The 16,577-nt window shown below is 44.6% G+C and overlaps 1 protein-coding gene across 1 annotated transcript in view; it reads left to right on the plus strand.

Annotated features, from left to right (window-relative positions):
* Positions 1 to 16,577, plus strand: part of LOC146171870 (nose resistant to fluoxetine protein 6-like) — a 67,945-nt gene that overhangs the window by 18,865 nt on the left and 32,503 nt on the right. The window contains exons 2-3 of the mRNA XM_084586351.1: positions 11,598 to 11,830; positions 14,687 to 14,801. Of these exons, the coding sequence (XP_084442477.1) occupies positions 11,598 to 11,830; positions 14,687 to 14,801 (348 nt within the window). The remainder of the gene's footprint in view (positions 1 to 11,597; positions 11,831 to 14,686; positions 14,802 to 16,577) is intronic.

Genomic DNA, 16,577 nt, shown 5'->3' on the forward strand with positions numbered 1-16,577 from the left:
ACTACATTTGTGCAATATATATCCCAGTGTAATTAGAGATAGCCACTGTAAATAGCACAAAAACTTGGAATGTAACATGACTGCAATTGAAATTAAAAAAAAATAGCAATTGCTATTTGTATAATACGGTATATTAACTGACAAGAAACAATGGCTTCACCAGCTTTCAAAGAAGGCTGCTGTGTCGACAGTGATCTATCGCGTTGTTTCGAGGCTTCTCTCCGACGGTTTTGCGCGACCTGTCAGATACTTGCATAGACCTTGAAAACCTTCGTTTGTGACACTGAGTACTCGTTTCCATTACTGCTTTTGTTCTTCTTGCTTTGCCTTTGGTAGCGTGAAGTGGGCATACAAAAATTGTCGCTTGGAACCACGGGCGCGCGGACGCCGTTTAATCGTGACAAGAGAGGAGGAGAAGCGACCGAAGCTTACGTACGACCTGAGGGTCCTTGGAAGTGCCAGTGTTCAGTGCAGTTCGTGAGAAGCGAGCTGAATATGAAACGGCATCTGCCACGATTACCTAGGCAGACGTGACGCAAATTCGTGTGACGCAAAGTCGTGTGACCGCACGTCTTGTTCTTCGACCTCGGCTCTGCGTCACCATCACACTGGTTCTTCGGTCATCGGCATTTTGCACTATTGGGCATAATTCAAATTCTTGTCTTTTCTTGTGACGATTTTTTGATGCTCTAACGACGTTTGCTCTCACTGATCTGTATTTATACTTACTTTTGGTGTATTTATCCTGTCGTTAGAAAATATTTGCCATGAAGCGGGCTACCATGGTTACGAAAAGCCGAGATGAATTGGTGATTAAGGGAAAAAAGAAAAAAAGAACCACTACCAGACATTTTCCGGTCCTCCTTGAGGTCACGATAAAGTATGCAGCTGTCGAAGGTTATCGAAATGACGGGGAAGACAAAGGAGTGTAAGGTGAAAATATTTCGTGCCTTGACGCACGTCGTATATTCACTTGTGAGCATAACTAGTAACCTTGGACAGATGTGGAGAAAGGGCTCATAATGTAATTTTTTTCGAAAGTTGTATGATTTCACAATAACAATAAATGTATCCACAGATACTCTCTTTGTAGCTTTGCGCGATGTACTTTCAAAGGCGCGTACCATTGGCTTTCTACTGCAGTCCTAGTTACACGTTCTGAGCACAGCGCACGCTTCAGAAGCAAAATTTTGCCACGTATTAAACGCATAGATAATGTTTGCCACTGATCCCATACAAGTATATCACAAAATTCTACTGTTAGTTGCCTCAAAGTTATTTTTCAAAACACAGCCAACTGAGCGTTTGTGGAAGTTTTACCTACTCGATGTGAGCCCACGGGAAGCTTCAAAAGCAAATTCCCGTAAGCTTAGGCAATTCCCATCAACATGTACATTGCAGTATTTTAAGATATCCCACTGTTGCATCACAATTAAAAGTATCCCTGAAGGCGTAGCTTGATATAGGATAAATTGTGCCTTTGGATGCTCTTTAGCGTGCTTTAGCTTTGAGCGTGCTTCGTGAGCCTTTGGATATATATTTTAATACATACAGAATCATCATTTGGGTCGTTCGATTTCTCAAGTTTGTAAGAAATTTGTGCTGTCTTTGTAAAAAAAAAAAAAACTTGATATCGGATCTTTGATATGGCTTTTTGCAACGCAAGCTGTTTGGCTGGCTCGACTTGGCAATGTTAGCATTAACCGCGGGCAGCGGGAACATGCTCATGCTGCAATGGCGAGAATGACGTCAATCTATCGCCGTGAGTGAACTTGACCCCGGAACCGAAACGACGTCGCCCTGGATGTTCGTAGTTTCTGTGCTTTGCAGATAAATCAAGGCTGTGCAACAGGGCTGAAAGTTGTCTGTGACCTTATCTGGAGCACGCATTAGTGAAAGTGTTCATTAAGGTTAATTCATTTGAGAGGCTTATACACCACCATGGACATAGCAAATATACTCGAGTGGTCCATGCACTTTGTGAAGTGCAGCTTTGTAGGTTGTGCAGTAACCCCCGTTTTTATATGAGGGGCCCACGAACGGGATCTGGTCATCTGTCGAGGGAAAAAGCGACTCCTCGTTGACACGTTATTTGCGCAATTATTATGAAAAGGCGCGGTAATACTTACCAAGAAGGATGGCGAGGGTTCAAAGAAAATCTTGTGGACTGCGGATAACTGAGTGGGCGTTTAGAAAAGCGAGACTGTTTCTTTTGCTTGCGAAGAAATATTAGGTGCGAACTTGTTGTGCGATTTGAATAATATGATCGTAAGCATTATTAGAGCTTCAGAACACGGATGGTCACTCGGGCTCATACTATTCGATGCGAGAATGTACTACGACGCTATATGCTACAAATTACGGCTGAATAGGGAGTGCTTCTTGCGTGTAACCTAAATTGTTGCTGTTGTTCGTTATTCTCAAATGTTTTATTTTAAACAGTTTATAACGCAGCGGTGGTAAAGACTATGAGCAGGGGATTGTACAAGATGCACAATTTGACACAGTGAGCTGGGGACATATGCTATAAGGATCCACTATCCATTTTTCATTTTGGATTTATTTTGTTCTCTGTATTGGTCACTCTTTTTCCGTAACGTAGTCGCATACTTCAAGACTCGTAGAAAGCTACTTGATCATTGGCTCAATAACGACGACAGAACGTCACCAAATGACGTTTTCTTTGTCGCGTTATAAATATTTCGAATGAGAATATTTAGTTAAAACGGCGTTCGTGGGTTCAGTCGTATTCTAGTTCAGGATGCGTTCGTGTTTTATAAAGTGATTTTGGGTGAAATCGAGCTGCAGAGAAGTTGCGATGTAGATACGCTACCACACGGTTGGCGTCACTAATCGCGTATTCGATAGGGGTAGACCATGCTAGTTTCATATGGTATGGACGCTAGGTACTTATATGATGTGACGGAATCAAGGGGACCCCACTCAGGTAATTGAAAGAAAAAGTATTATAAGTGTAGAAACGTGTGGAAACGTGTATGATCTTACTTTTAGTAATGATTCATTTCATATCTCAGGTCTGCACCAGTATTTTAGCAGTGTTGCACAAATGAGCACTAGTGACGCACCCCATATACACGGAATTCTGCCTAATGCCAGTCATGCGTTCAGCGCTTCTCGGCAGTGCTCGTATTGAAAACAATTTCTGAAGCCTCGCGAAGAAGTACCGTAGCTCACTTACATTTAGCGCTGTGCAAACACGCTTTGTTTACAATGACTTCACAGAGCAGGACAGTGCATCATTGTATGGCTGGGTAGAAGCAGTGAAATGACAAGTGCTGCTCATATAAAAACACAAGCCCGAAAATTAGCGATGGAACTTAGTTGGCAGATACTACGAAAACAACTTCACTTCTACTTTCAGCCTTGGAACCCAGGATATGAGGATTGTCTCTTATTAAAGCTAATTAAATTATCAATCAAAGCTCTCTCCAATTGACGCTTCAACTTCCGTGGATGCCTCCAGATCTTGCGCATGAATTATTTATTTTTTATGTGCAAGAAATACCTTGCACGTTAGTCAAGCGAACACATTCTCGTCATTAACTGCTATAGTGACAGCGCTGCTTCACCAACGACTTGAGAACAGCCGACAATTCGACATACCTAAGGATGCACATTGGATATGCCTGCAAATTGCATGGAGAAGCGTCAGCACTCGGGGTACCACCACAAGAAGACAAAATGAAATTTCGGGTGCAATGTAAGACAGATTATTTTGCCATGGTTAAGCAGAACTGCCCCATTCCGTTAAAGAAAACTTAAACAAGATCACATTAAAAAACTGCAACCAATACCACAAGACTACTGTTTCCAAATGCTGATCCTTAATAGCACTGTTAAATTCAAAACTAAGTTGTCAGAAAGCTCAATGTTCGTTTCTGTTTCAAGACAAAGAAAAAGAGAGAGAGAGCTCTAAACAATGTCCGCCTCTCTGAACACCGCAAAGACAATCCTTCGAGATACAAAACTTGAAATTGGGCTAGATGGTGTATTGCTTGACTAAAGATAAAGCGCACAGGAAACACACACAAGAGAAGCTGTGTGTCCTGTGTCTGCTTCTCTTGTGTTTGTTTCCTATGCGCTTTATGTTTAGTCTTCGAGATACAGGCAATTATTTTCTTTAGGGCAGCTAAAAAATAGAGCAGTTTTATCTTATCCACGTCTGAGCAAAGCACTAATATGGTACCAGACCAGATTGTAGTGGGATACATATAGCATGGTGAGGCTGTCCAAAAATATTAAAAAATAATGTGCCTCCTTCCATGCCACTAAAGGACTTTGTAGTAAGAGACAGCAAAAATTCCGATAACATTTACATGTTTCGACACATTGTCGCAAACATACACGTTATTCACCATTGGGGTAACGTGGTGGAACGCAATGACACCGATTTCTCGGTTTGAACTGCGTCAACCGCACGCCTGTGCTTTTTTCGTATAGGCTGACGACGTAAGCGGCTTTTCACAGCAGATATCCGTGTATCTTCCAAAGTTTTCTATTTCATAGCCGTATTTGATTTAACCGCGCTTGTTGCTTAAGTGAACTACAAAATGCATAATAATCTCGTGACTTAGCAGATTCTTTATTTTACACCTTATTCTATTCCTGTACATTCGCCCCGCCTTTGTGCACTATAATCGGCATGGATCACGAGAAAAACCAAAACGCCACGATTCCTACTGCCTGTCACAGGTATGAATCTCTCCCTGCATATATTCATTGAAAGCTGGTAGAACTTACCGAACGAATTTTGCTCACCTCTAATGCACACTAGCAGAGCAGAATCGGCTGAGCCAACCGGCGCGCGATCGGAAAAGACAAAAAGGCCAAGCATGTGTCACCGTGTTAGTCAAGCGAGCCCGACCGCATGGCGGTGACAGTAAATGGGTAACACTGTGACAATAGGGTGCTTCCTTAAAATATTGTTGCGAAGAAGAAGATCGGCAGTGGCGCGATAGGAGCCCTAGCGCTAGGCCAGACATTAAATCATCCTGTCACCATGTTGTGCCGTCTCTTTGCTTGTCACCACGTAACATTTTGGTGGAGGTGCGGGGTGTGTCATCCTCATCCTCGCCATGGAGCATGGACGCCATCTGTAAGCCGGAACCATCGACAGAGGACCCTGGGACATCGCCGAGCAGCTTCGCTCAAGCCCTTCTTGCCCAGACCCGACCAACTACCACCGCCCAGCCCCCAGCCCGGATCTGAAGACAAGAAGGACAGACAGATCACCCAGACCCGAGACGAAGGACCTGAAAGACCCCAAGGACCCAAAGAAACCCGACATGTACACTCAACCCCCGCCCAGCCACTCGTCGCGACCTCGAGCCATCGGTCCCATGTACTCTGGTGGCGGATGGTAGAACAGCTCCAGGGGAGGCGGATCACCTAGCATCATCGTGTTCATCGTCATCGTGGTGGCAAGCGCATAATTCTCTTCTATCGTTTCTTGAACATCTACACCATCACGTCACCATCGACTTCAACGAATCGATCGGGACGATCGCTCGGTGGCCCCGGAAAGTGTTGGGAAGAAGGAGGTCGGCAGCGGCGCGAGAGGAGCCCTCGCCCTAGGCCATACATTAAATCATCGTTCATCCTGTCACCATGTTGTGCCGTGTCTTTGCTTGACACCACGTAGCAATATGCTTCATTAACTTCAGCAGCATGCAAGAGCGGTTTCAAAATGGATATTTCACATCTTATCCCGATCCTTTGGCTAATATGGAAGAGGCGGCAATTTTGGCACCATGTGAATTCAACCGCTTTCTGAGAAACAATTAGCGTGGTAAACATTTGCATATGCTACACTTCAACATGCATTGCGTTTTAAATAAAACGGATCAATTGACAACTTAATCATGCTGCCTGAAACATAGTATCACTTTGACAGTGACGTTATTCGAATTCCGGGATACCAGACTTTCTTTCTAGGTAGGCAGCCCATCTAGTCAAAGAAGGCTACTCGTGCCAGATCTTATCAAAACACTGTCTGAGCGACCAGAATATTAATATGCTTACAGTTAATTCTAGCCATCAATCCTCTACTGTAGTTTACCGCCCAACACAAGGTAGTATGAACCAGTTCTTTCGTGTTTTTGAAAAAAAAAAAAAAAAGGAATCAATTTCTTGTCAGATAATTCCTTATCTTGTATACGAGGAGATTTTAAACGAGACATGAGTGCCAACAGTTCTGCGCAACAAGAATTCGCAATATTGCTTATATCCAACAGCTCCCAGAACGTCAAAAAGAGCCCAACGCGCATAACGGCATCATATTATAGCATTATCGACATTCACGTGACCATGCCCTCAACCTTTTCAAGTCATATATGTGCTTAAAAGCAATAATATTTCCTTCTAAGGACAAGCTAGTAGGGATGCGCCGCCTATATGTTTCGGTGGCTCAAGATTCGAATATGTCCAATCATTCACATCACTTGGCACAGATTGTCAGCCCAATCAGATTACTATCAGTTACGTACAAGGTATTTACCAAGGTAATTGCTAATAGGTTCAGGACAACCTTACACTTTAATCAACCAAAGCATCAAGCAAGATTTCGGAAAGGATACTCTACCATCGATCATATCCACACTATAAATCAGGTGATAGACAAGTACTCGGAATATAACCAGCCCCTCTACATAGCATTCATTGACTACAAGAAAGCATTTGACTCAGTCGAAACCTCAGCGGTCATCCAGGCATTGCAAGATCAGGGTGTAGGTAAGCCATATGTGAAAGCACTGGAAGATATCTACACTAGCTGCACAGCAACCATAGTTTGCATAAAGAAAGTGATGAAATTTTAATTAAGAAAGGTGTTTGGCAAGTAAACACGATCTGCCCAGTGCTATTTGCAGCTTGCTTAGAAAGTGTATTCAAAGGCATAGAATGGGAGCAGCTAGGCATCAGGGTCGATAGAGAAGATCTCAGTAATCTGCGATTCGCTGATGACATTGCCTTGTTAAGTAACTCAGGGGACCAACTACACCTAATTATAAATGATCTAGACGAGACAAGCAGGAAGGTAGGTCTAAAGTATATTATGCTGAAGACTAAAGTAATGCTGAACAGTCTGGGAAATGAACAGCAGTTTAAAATAGGTAGCGAAGCGTTGGAAGTGATAGGCGAATATGTCTACTTAGGAGAGGTAGTGACTGCAGACTCGGACCGCGAGAGGGAAATAATCAGAAGAATGAGATTAGGATGGAGCCCATTTGGAAGGTACTCAAGCATAATGCCTAGCAGCTTACTGGGATCGCTCAAAAGGAAAGTGTGTAACAGTTGCATCCTACCAATACTGACCTATGGGGCTGAAAGATGGAGGTTGACGAAAAGTGTTCTACCTAAGTTGAAGGAAGCGTGCAGTGTGGGTTAGAAGAATAACTCAAGTTACTGACATTCTAGTCGAAATTAAAAAGAAGAAATGGGCATGGGCAGGACATGTTCGAAGAGAAGATAACCGACGGTCTTAGAGTGACCAATTAGATTCCAAGGGAAGGTAAGCGTAGCAGGGGGCGGCAGAAGATTAGATGGGTGGATGAGATTAAAAAATTCGCAGGTGTCAAGTGGATGCAACTACCATAGGACCGGGTTAATCCGCCTTTTGCGCGAGTTTTCTGCGCATGCGCGAAGTCGTAGCGGCGACCGATGGAAACAGATTGAGCGGCGTCGACGGCGTTTCTCGGCGCCGCCAGTGCACGAGGGCTGGCGGCACCGGGCGGCACGGTGGCCGTCACAGGCTTGGCAAAGCGATGTCAACAACATCTGCCGCGTACGGTTGCCACTCTCTAAGCGCGCCAAGATGCAAGACGCGGTTTTTCAGGTTTCCTTCGCCGAGCCGCGGCCAACAAGATGTGAATGGCCGACCTTAGCTACCTACTGCGTACTCTCGACTGTGCGAAAAACACTTCGTTACAGGTATGTATGCATCTAAAGGAAATGTGCATAATGAAAAGTATCTACCGGAGTTTGCACCAAGCCCGTAACCCATCAGTGATAGCCGCAATGAGCATTTGTTTGGCGCGTCTGATGGCGATGTATTTTGTCGTTTGTTTTCTTTATGTGCGAAGGGGCCGGTAGCGCAGATATCACAGGTGGCTGTGTGCGCTAGACCGTAATATTTAGCATGTTTTATCGCGACTGCCGCCTTACTAAAAAGAAAAGAAAAATTGGGCGTTTGTTGTGATGCACCGCCGTTCGCGAGCCTCATGACCAGCTCAACCACTCGACCACTCGGCTCGCGAACGGCGGTGCATCACAACAAACGCCCAATTTTTCTTTTCTTTTTAGTAAGGCGGCAGTCGCGATAAAACATGCTAAATATTACGGTCTAGCGCACACAGCCACCTGTGATATCTGCGCTACCGGCCCCTTCGCACATAAAGAAAAGAAAGGACAAAATACATCGCTTTCAGGCCCCGGCGCAACTAAAGCAATCACGCACCGAAAAAATCCTCATTGCAGCTATCCCTGGTGCGCTACAGCCTGGGTTAAAACTCCAGTAGGTACTTTTCATCATGCATATGTCGTTTAGATGCATACATACCTGTGGTATCTGTGTTTTTGCCGCTCGGAGCATATGACGCACTTGACACTCTTGCACAACGCACAGTATTTTTTTTTTTAATTAAAGGCTCGCCTTCGTGCACGCCAAAGCATCCGGATTTTGTTCCTTTGGTGTACGCAATCAGATGCACTTCGTTAGGGAGCTTGATAATCGTCGTCTACGTCCAACCATTTGCAACGGCAAGGAAACCGCCCGGCACAATAAATGAGTCTCCTGGAGGGTTCATGCTCGTTCACTTGCAGAGTGGATCGCTCTGGACGTAGAACAGGGTTGGTTCCTGACCGAGATGCGCATCCGATATGTAGGAGATTCACATGTGTCACCAAGTTGTTGATTCCGCAGAAATCGCGGCGGAGGCAGAAATGAACGTTGGAGATCCTTTCACAACAGAATGACCATTCTCTGCGCACCGAGAACCTTTTCACCACTGCGACCACATCCGTTCTGACTCCTGAGGCCAGAAACCGGCTACAGCTCTGAATCATCCACTGCCAGAAAAATGCAGCGCGTTTCCTGCAGGTGTGCATTCCGGCCGGGACAATACCCTTTTCACGGGGTGTGTATATGTGCCTCTCTGCCGATCTTCGTGGATAAAATCCTGTAGCTGCACGGTTGTAGATGACGCGAGGAGGAAGCGACGCCCATTGCACCATGCCGGCGCCGCGGTGACCGCATTGTGCTCGGTAACTCAAGACACCCCGCGCATATGCGCCGCTCAAAGTCACAGGAGACGTACGATTCCACCTAGCTCTGCAGCATCAACAAACCCCTGGCTGCTTTGCCCTTTGAGATCCCTCTCTCTCTCTCTCTCTGCCCCCACGCTCTCCTGTCTTCCGAAAAACCGCACGCTGAGAGCGTCTCATTCTGTCACGTCGAACACGGCCCGCGCTACACGCTCTTACAATACGAAGATAGTATATGCGTACGTGCGTTATGAGTGGATTGTGAAAACGCTCTACCTTCCCCCATACTGGGTGAACATGATATGCTGCAATCACTGTCACTACTTTCCGCTCCGAGGCCAAAAAAGGGGGGAAGCTTTCGCTTTCTACCAGCGTTGGCGTGGCCATTTCGTATGGTGCGCTTTCGCGTCGTCTGCTACACTGCCGCTCAATGTGTTTCCCGCCCGCTCCCGCATGATGGCGCCACATCCTCGCGCAAAAGGCGGATTGGAGGAAAATGGGAAAGGCCTTCGCCCTGCAGTGGGTGTAGTCCGGCTGATAATGATGGCATATATTTTACGCCCACAGTAGGATGCTCACATAAACAAGGTCTCCAATAATCTTTCTAAATTCATAGGTATATCTCGTAATAAAGATATTCTAGCCACGAAAACGTTACTTGACTTCTACTATGCATTTTTGTTCTCTCATATTTAGGGTATTGCTATTTGATATAGGGAAATACCGCTATGTCCAATTTGCAAAAGCTTTTTGTTCTGCAGAAGAAAATGCGACACGTTATTACAAATTCCTCTTATGACGCCCCAACTCGTGCCGTACGGATAAAATACAAAGTAATTCCAGTCATTAAGCTTTTCGAGTACATGTCTGCTTGTTTTTATAAGAAGTATACTGCACGAAATAACCCATTTTTTATCCCGCATTGTACAACTGGTGCCACACAAGACACCCTATACTAAAAAGAACCCTGAAACGTTTGAAGTACCCAGGTGTAGAACAAACTATGGTTTCTCTAAGTTGAAGTATACACGGTCAATGTGTTTGGATAATTTTCTTTAAAGCAACCTAAAGAAAATCACATTCTTTGCTCCGAGAAATGTTCACTGATTAGGTTGATGGACCAGAAATGCATCTGTCTACCATTTATATTTTTCATTTCCGTCCTTCCTTCTCATTGTGCACTTTTCTTCTGTATCATAATACCAGCTCCTTTTGTAACGCGTGAATTGTTCATTTTACATCGCACGAACTGCCGCAGCTGTCATCGCGTCGACTTTACGGGTGGCGAAGCCCGTCAAGTGGTCATTGCGAACGGCGTTTTGTGTTGTCACCAACGCTTTTTGTACGACAAAAGCGGAATAACATTCATTCATTCATTCATTCATTCATTCATTCATTCATTCATTCATTCATTCATTCATTCATTCATTCATTCATTCATTCATTCATTCATTCGTTTTCTGAGAATGCGAGGAAACATCAGAGTTCTGTTATATTAAATGTTTGCTTAGCGGAAAGCGGCTTCCTGTGTCCTCCACGGTAAAGAAGCGACAGCGATACTAGTGGATCACATATCTACGATCAAAAATGGGCGAATCTGAATTGCGTTTTTCATTACAGCCTAAAAATCCGGAATTGAAGTGAACACATAGGTTGTACCAGTATTATAAGTGAGGCTACAACTGATGCTGACCAATTAGGCTTCGGAGGGCCGCTAGTGTGAGCTTTGTCGTTTCTTTTGTCAGTTTACCTCTGCACAGAGAAATCACTTGTCTCAAGCCGTACCTAACCTGACAAAACTAAGCGATCCGCTACGACTGCACTAGCTGTCTTGACGGCTCGAGAAGTGCATGAAAAGTTTAGTTTTATTAGTATTTTGGCTGAGGGTGGACGGGAAATCACTGATTAACGTTCTAAGTAGAGAAAAATGCACTGCCTGATTTGTTGGCACCGCTTACTCACCTGTGGCCCAGTAGTAGTGTCCATTTGGCGAAATTTAACACGCACTTTAATTGAGCGCATAACGTCGTCAGGTCATAAGACTATGGCGCAGCGAAATGCACGCCGTGGTTGTGTATCCTTTACAAAAGAACATATTCGCTCGTTCTATTATTCTCCTAGAGCGTGTGCAGCATGTGTGTATGGCTGCAGGCTCAGTCTCCAGCACTCAATTTCGGAACAACGGGAACGTACAACTAGGGGCTGCAGTATTGGGTAGTCACATTCAACCCCTTGCTAGCAGTTGTAAAAGCCACGAGTTACAATACTTCGTTATTACCGATATTGAGTTCCTTGGTGCGCTCTGTCCAAACCCTCAGTGCTGGACTCGTCGAGCAAGCTCCCTGCCGGCATCCTCGAGGGCACGGTGACCGACCTGGGAGATTACGACACATGCCTGGACCTGAGATTCCCGAACCGTTTTGACCCCGAGCTGGAGGACTTCCGCGGTCAGTACTGCGGCGTGGCCATCCGGTTCCCGCTGCCTGTCAAGCCCGACGTCATTCGACACGGAGCCGTCATCGTCAATCCTGCGGGATTTTCCGACACCAGCGTAAGTGCAAGATCCTGTATATCGCTTCGCGTGCCGGATGACATGATCGGAACGTTAGCGATGACTGGCAGCTAAGTAATTGCCTAATAAGTTTACGTAAACGTCACTGAGCTGGACTCCATAAAGAAAATGTTCTCAAAGCCATCAGCTTACGTTTGGTTAGCTGCCGTAAGGGCGATCGTCAACTCCGTTCCGCCTTGCCTTCCTCGGTTAACAATGAGGAAAGCTGGGCAGAGAACGCTGTATCTAATGAAACAGGAGCGGCTTTCTCCGCGTGCAAACCGGTCGGCTCCTGGCTGCACAGTTTCCTTTCCAACTGAATTCTTTTGCTATAGCTGGAACATTCGCTGTCGTATCAGTGTCACTGAAAAACAAACAAACAAACAAACAAGGAAGCTTCCTTATATGACTTCATGCTGGTACCGTCAGCTGCGCAACACACGGTCCCCTAGTTTCCTGAACAGTCTTAAAGGGTAGAGAAAACATGTAGCGTAATGACATGAAAGCTCACAAAGCGGCACATGCTTACGGTAGTAGCCTGTGTTCGTGTAATATCCTTGCGAAGCTTTAAAAGTAGGGCGCAGCCATTTATGATGTGTTATTTTCCAAAACGTTGCATTAGACACGCTCAAACGGCCGTTCAGACGCCCGTGGAACCTCTCTGACTTGAGATTCTGTGCTTATTTTCCAGCGTGTTCTGAATGTTTATTTCTTTTTTTGACGACCTTTATAAGCAGCAAAGGTTTGAAAATTCTCTCACTCTGTGCGAATTAAATTTAATGCCAAGAAAGTTCCGCAGACTGCAGCCTAGTTGAATTCAATCTCCTTCTGTTGATGGCCCGCATGCGAAACAGCCTCCAATCGCGCAATATCAGCATGTCTCATCACACAACGTACTCGCACAAGTTGAGAATGTAAGAGCGAAGATCGCTTCTTAATGAGCGGAGTTGTCCCTAGCATGAATCCTCTCGACATCGCGTAATGCTTATTTCACAAAAAGGACTGAGTGACTTAATAGAAAATTTTGTTGCATTACCCGCACTCATTCTGGACTTTCACCGAGAATGTGGCTCCTCGTGTGGGATATTTATTTTCCAAACAAGTGTTGAAAATTAGCCAACCAGGGCAAAAAGACAGAAAAAAACAACAACTAAAGTTTGGTGACTTCTAACTCAACTTTAAGAAGGCGCAGCGCAATAGCATTACAAAGTCCCTCAAGAAATTCTCTCCACTGCGCCCAAGTCACGTGACTGGCCCAGTGTCAAATCCAAGGCGCTCTTTTCTCACAGAGAAAATGAACTTCTACGGCGTAGAGGTTGAGCGCCAGACTTGCGACGCAGGGGTGGGTAGTTCGATTCCGCTCGGTGGTGATCGAATTTATTCTATGTACACATAATTTACTGGAATGTGCACTTCCTTTTATTTTTATTATTGCGCGTCTCACTAATATTTAAATTCAGACCTTCTCAGTGAGATATACGTAACGATTTAACCCTTTACTGCGCTATCAAGTGTCATTTGGTGACGTCACGATCCCTCGATCAATGGGAATTACTATGGCAAAGACAAATACGGGACCCCATTTATCTTCACAACTGGGCCTGCAACCTTACCGTTCAAATAAAAGGCGGTATATAGCTAATGTTTCATAGGGCGAAACACTATAATAATGTATAAATGTTAAATGTCCGTGGCGTACTTACTGCATGTTTACACTTGTACAATGGCGATGCAATGAAAAAAAAAATGTGGTTTTTCTTCTTCGTACAAACCTTTTGAGCGGCAGCAACCCACCTAAATTCATTTGCCACATACTTAATATAATGAGAGCAAATCACGCATTGGACGCTCATTATTCGCGCTTAAAGCCCCTTGATACAGTGTATGCGCAGGTGGTGGAAACAAACCCTAAGACCAAATTAAGAAATATACCATAGTCAGGGTACGAGATTATTCCTACTAATGTCCTCTTTGAATACCGATTAATATATTATCTCAGGTTCTCTTCTCCCACAACAGCCGCTTTTCTTGTGTCTCTCTCTAAATTAAACCCAAAAGAGAAATGTGTCTTCACCCAAAGCACGGATAAATCAGTTCTGGCACGCACAAGAACAAATTACGGAAAACTGGCACAACGGTTTTCATAGCCTAATTTTTTAAACAATTATACTTCAAAGGAAAATCTCTTTACCTTATCTCTGAGGGCATTAAAGTTGTCTTTTTTTACCAGAACCGACTAGCTTCAAGTGTTGATTTTATCATATGTTCTTGTGTTTGATGGTCCTCCGACGTTTTTTTATTTATGCCTTTTCCTTGTACATTATTAGCCCTGTTTGTTTGCGAGCTGCTTTCTAAGCCACTTTGATATTTTTTTTACTGGGTCACAGATGCTTTCAAGCTACAAAGTTCTAGCGTTTCGTCTGTGGTCCGCCCATATTAAAGTGTAAAGTTCAAGAATTAAATAATTCATTAATTCATTGCGAAGGGGAGCTAACAAGAGCTTTCTCAGGGTTGCTGAATAAAAAACAAAAACAGCAGGCGTAAGTGAGGGGGCGTATTAGGATAGGAAGTTTTCTAAGATATGAGGTCGCAGCTGGCGCAGTAGAAGGTTGTTTGAAGGTCACTGAGGTATTCCGTGATCATGAAGGGAACGTTATTATGCTGTCTGTCATGATGCCCAACGTGTTTTAGAGCCCCTCCACGTATCAGAACCCGTATAAGAACCTCGGAAAAATCGGTGTTCTGCGGGGCAGAGGAGTGATTTGTTTTCTTTTAATCCACTCACAGGGATGCTGCGGGTGACTAGTGTTAATCAGTTATTACAACTGCGTGACTAATGCCCAAATTATTTATTAGGTTGTCAAATACCTGGCTCGCAAGTCCTACACCTTGTACCACACCTTCATCCGCCTTGGCCTCTGCCTTCCTAGTCATTGCACAGCAGAAGATGTGCAAAAACTCCTCAACCCAAGTAAGAAATGTTTTACATCATTGCTTTACTCAGCCGAAATATGAACAAAAATGCGTACTTTGTTCGTGCTTTGGTTTAGTTACGGCGTGTTTCTTTCCCAGATATTCCTATTTTGCACATTTTTATATGAAAGAGAAAAACAGCGTAGTACCCTCTCGCTGGCTGCGCGCAAAGCAAGTGCACAATTTGACAATTTGCAGAGTTGCCGCTGGTTTGAATGCTTGAATAAAAGTAATATTAAGGTTCCTACTAAAACAAAACAAAACAAAACAAAAAAACGAAAACCGTCTCACGACGACCATCTGTGTGAAGAATGTCGGGATATGTTCATTGCAAACGTAGGACAAACATCCTCCTTGGCAATTCGAAAATCAAAGCGACGCTTCGACTTACGGTCAGCGGTAATATGCCTGTAATTCTGAGCACGTTCCTAGCAAAACGTTTCTAAAACCTAAGTGCATGTGCAGGCTTGTCTAATTTTGATGTCATGTAGAAAGCTGTATTCCGTTTATTTTTTCAGAGAAGCTTTTTGCAACTCGCTGCAAAAAATTTGCTAGGAACAACGATGACCGGTAAAACTTGCGGCAGGTACACCGTAGAAGCCGTGCTCATGCAGAAGGATACTGGTCGAATATTCGAATATTCGAATATTGTCGGTCGAATATTGAAAGGCTTGGTGAAGCTTTCTGAAGTTGCACCTGCCAGGATACGTTTTTATGCCAGGTAGGCGAAGGGAGATGTGAAAGCAGCTGAGCAGGCAGCAGAGGTGAGAGTACGGCTGCAGACAGCATAAGCTGAAATCATCCGGTACTTTGAGGGTGCTTACCTATTTCCGGACCCTCTTTCGCTGCGCCATCGATGCGAACAAGAAAGTTAAAGAAAGTTTCGACTTACTCTCATAAAGATAAAGATGACATTATTGATTAGTTATCTCATAAAGATAAAGATGGCATTACTGATTAGTTATCTGGCTTTAATGAAAAAGTCAAATGAAATTGCTGATAAGGACCGTATTCTCCCTTATGCGCCACTTATTTGTGAATGTATAGCTTAGCGGCTCGTACGCCCCAGATGATTTTTCTTCATTTTCCCCAGCTGATGTTGTTGTCAGTTGTAACCCTTAGGCGTCGGGCCCAGTGGGGCCTGGATTTATAGTGAAAGCCATTTATCGCAGGCCTTCAGCAGTGGTCGCGTGTGTGGAATCGGCGACAAGTTTCGCACGCCTCTCACGGGATGGCGCTGCATGGCAGGTTGGTTCTGCGAATAAACATCGTATGATACAGTCAACACTGGGTTCTACAGTGTAATAGAAGGACAGGCGAGGCAAAGATACACGCGCATGACTTCGCATAGGGGATAAAAAGCCGAACCGAGCAGCGTGGTGTCACTGAAGTTCTTGCGGTGAAACAGGTGACGAAGAGGCATGTGAGCTCGAAGTGCAGGCGTCCTAACTCTGCCGAGGAGACAGACAGTGAATCGTGGCGGAGTGGTTATATAAGCAGTTTCAAGGAAAGGCATGGTACCAGTCTAAAGGCGGCTAGCAGCGGGACCGTGCACTCCGCGATGAAATGAATTAAAAAGGGGTCGAAGTAGCATGTGCTGAAAGAAAAAAACAACAACGACAATATCTAAACCAGCTCTCGCCGATCAAATTAAGCGCTTTAGATATGCTCCGTATCACAACCTCTGCTGAATGGACTAGAAGCTACGAGAGCTAGACGATTACTTTGACACCAGTGTGGTTAACTAGTGAGCACGTGAAAAGACGCCCGTAGC

Source organism: Amblyomma maculatum, unplaced genomic scaffold (genome assembly GCF_055883805.1).
Source record: "Amblyomma maculatum isolate TAMU_Amacu unplaced genomic scaffold, ASM5588380v1 scaffold_18, whole genome shotgun sequence".
Classification (NCBI taxonomy): domain Eukaryota; kingdom Metazoa; phylum Arthropoda; class Arachnida; order Ixodida; family Ixodidae; genus Amblyomma; species Amblyomma maculatum.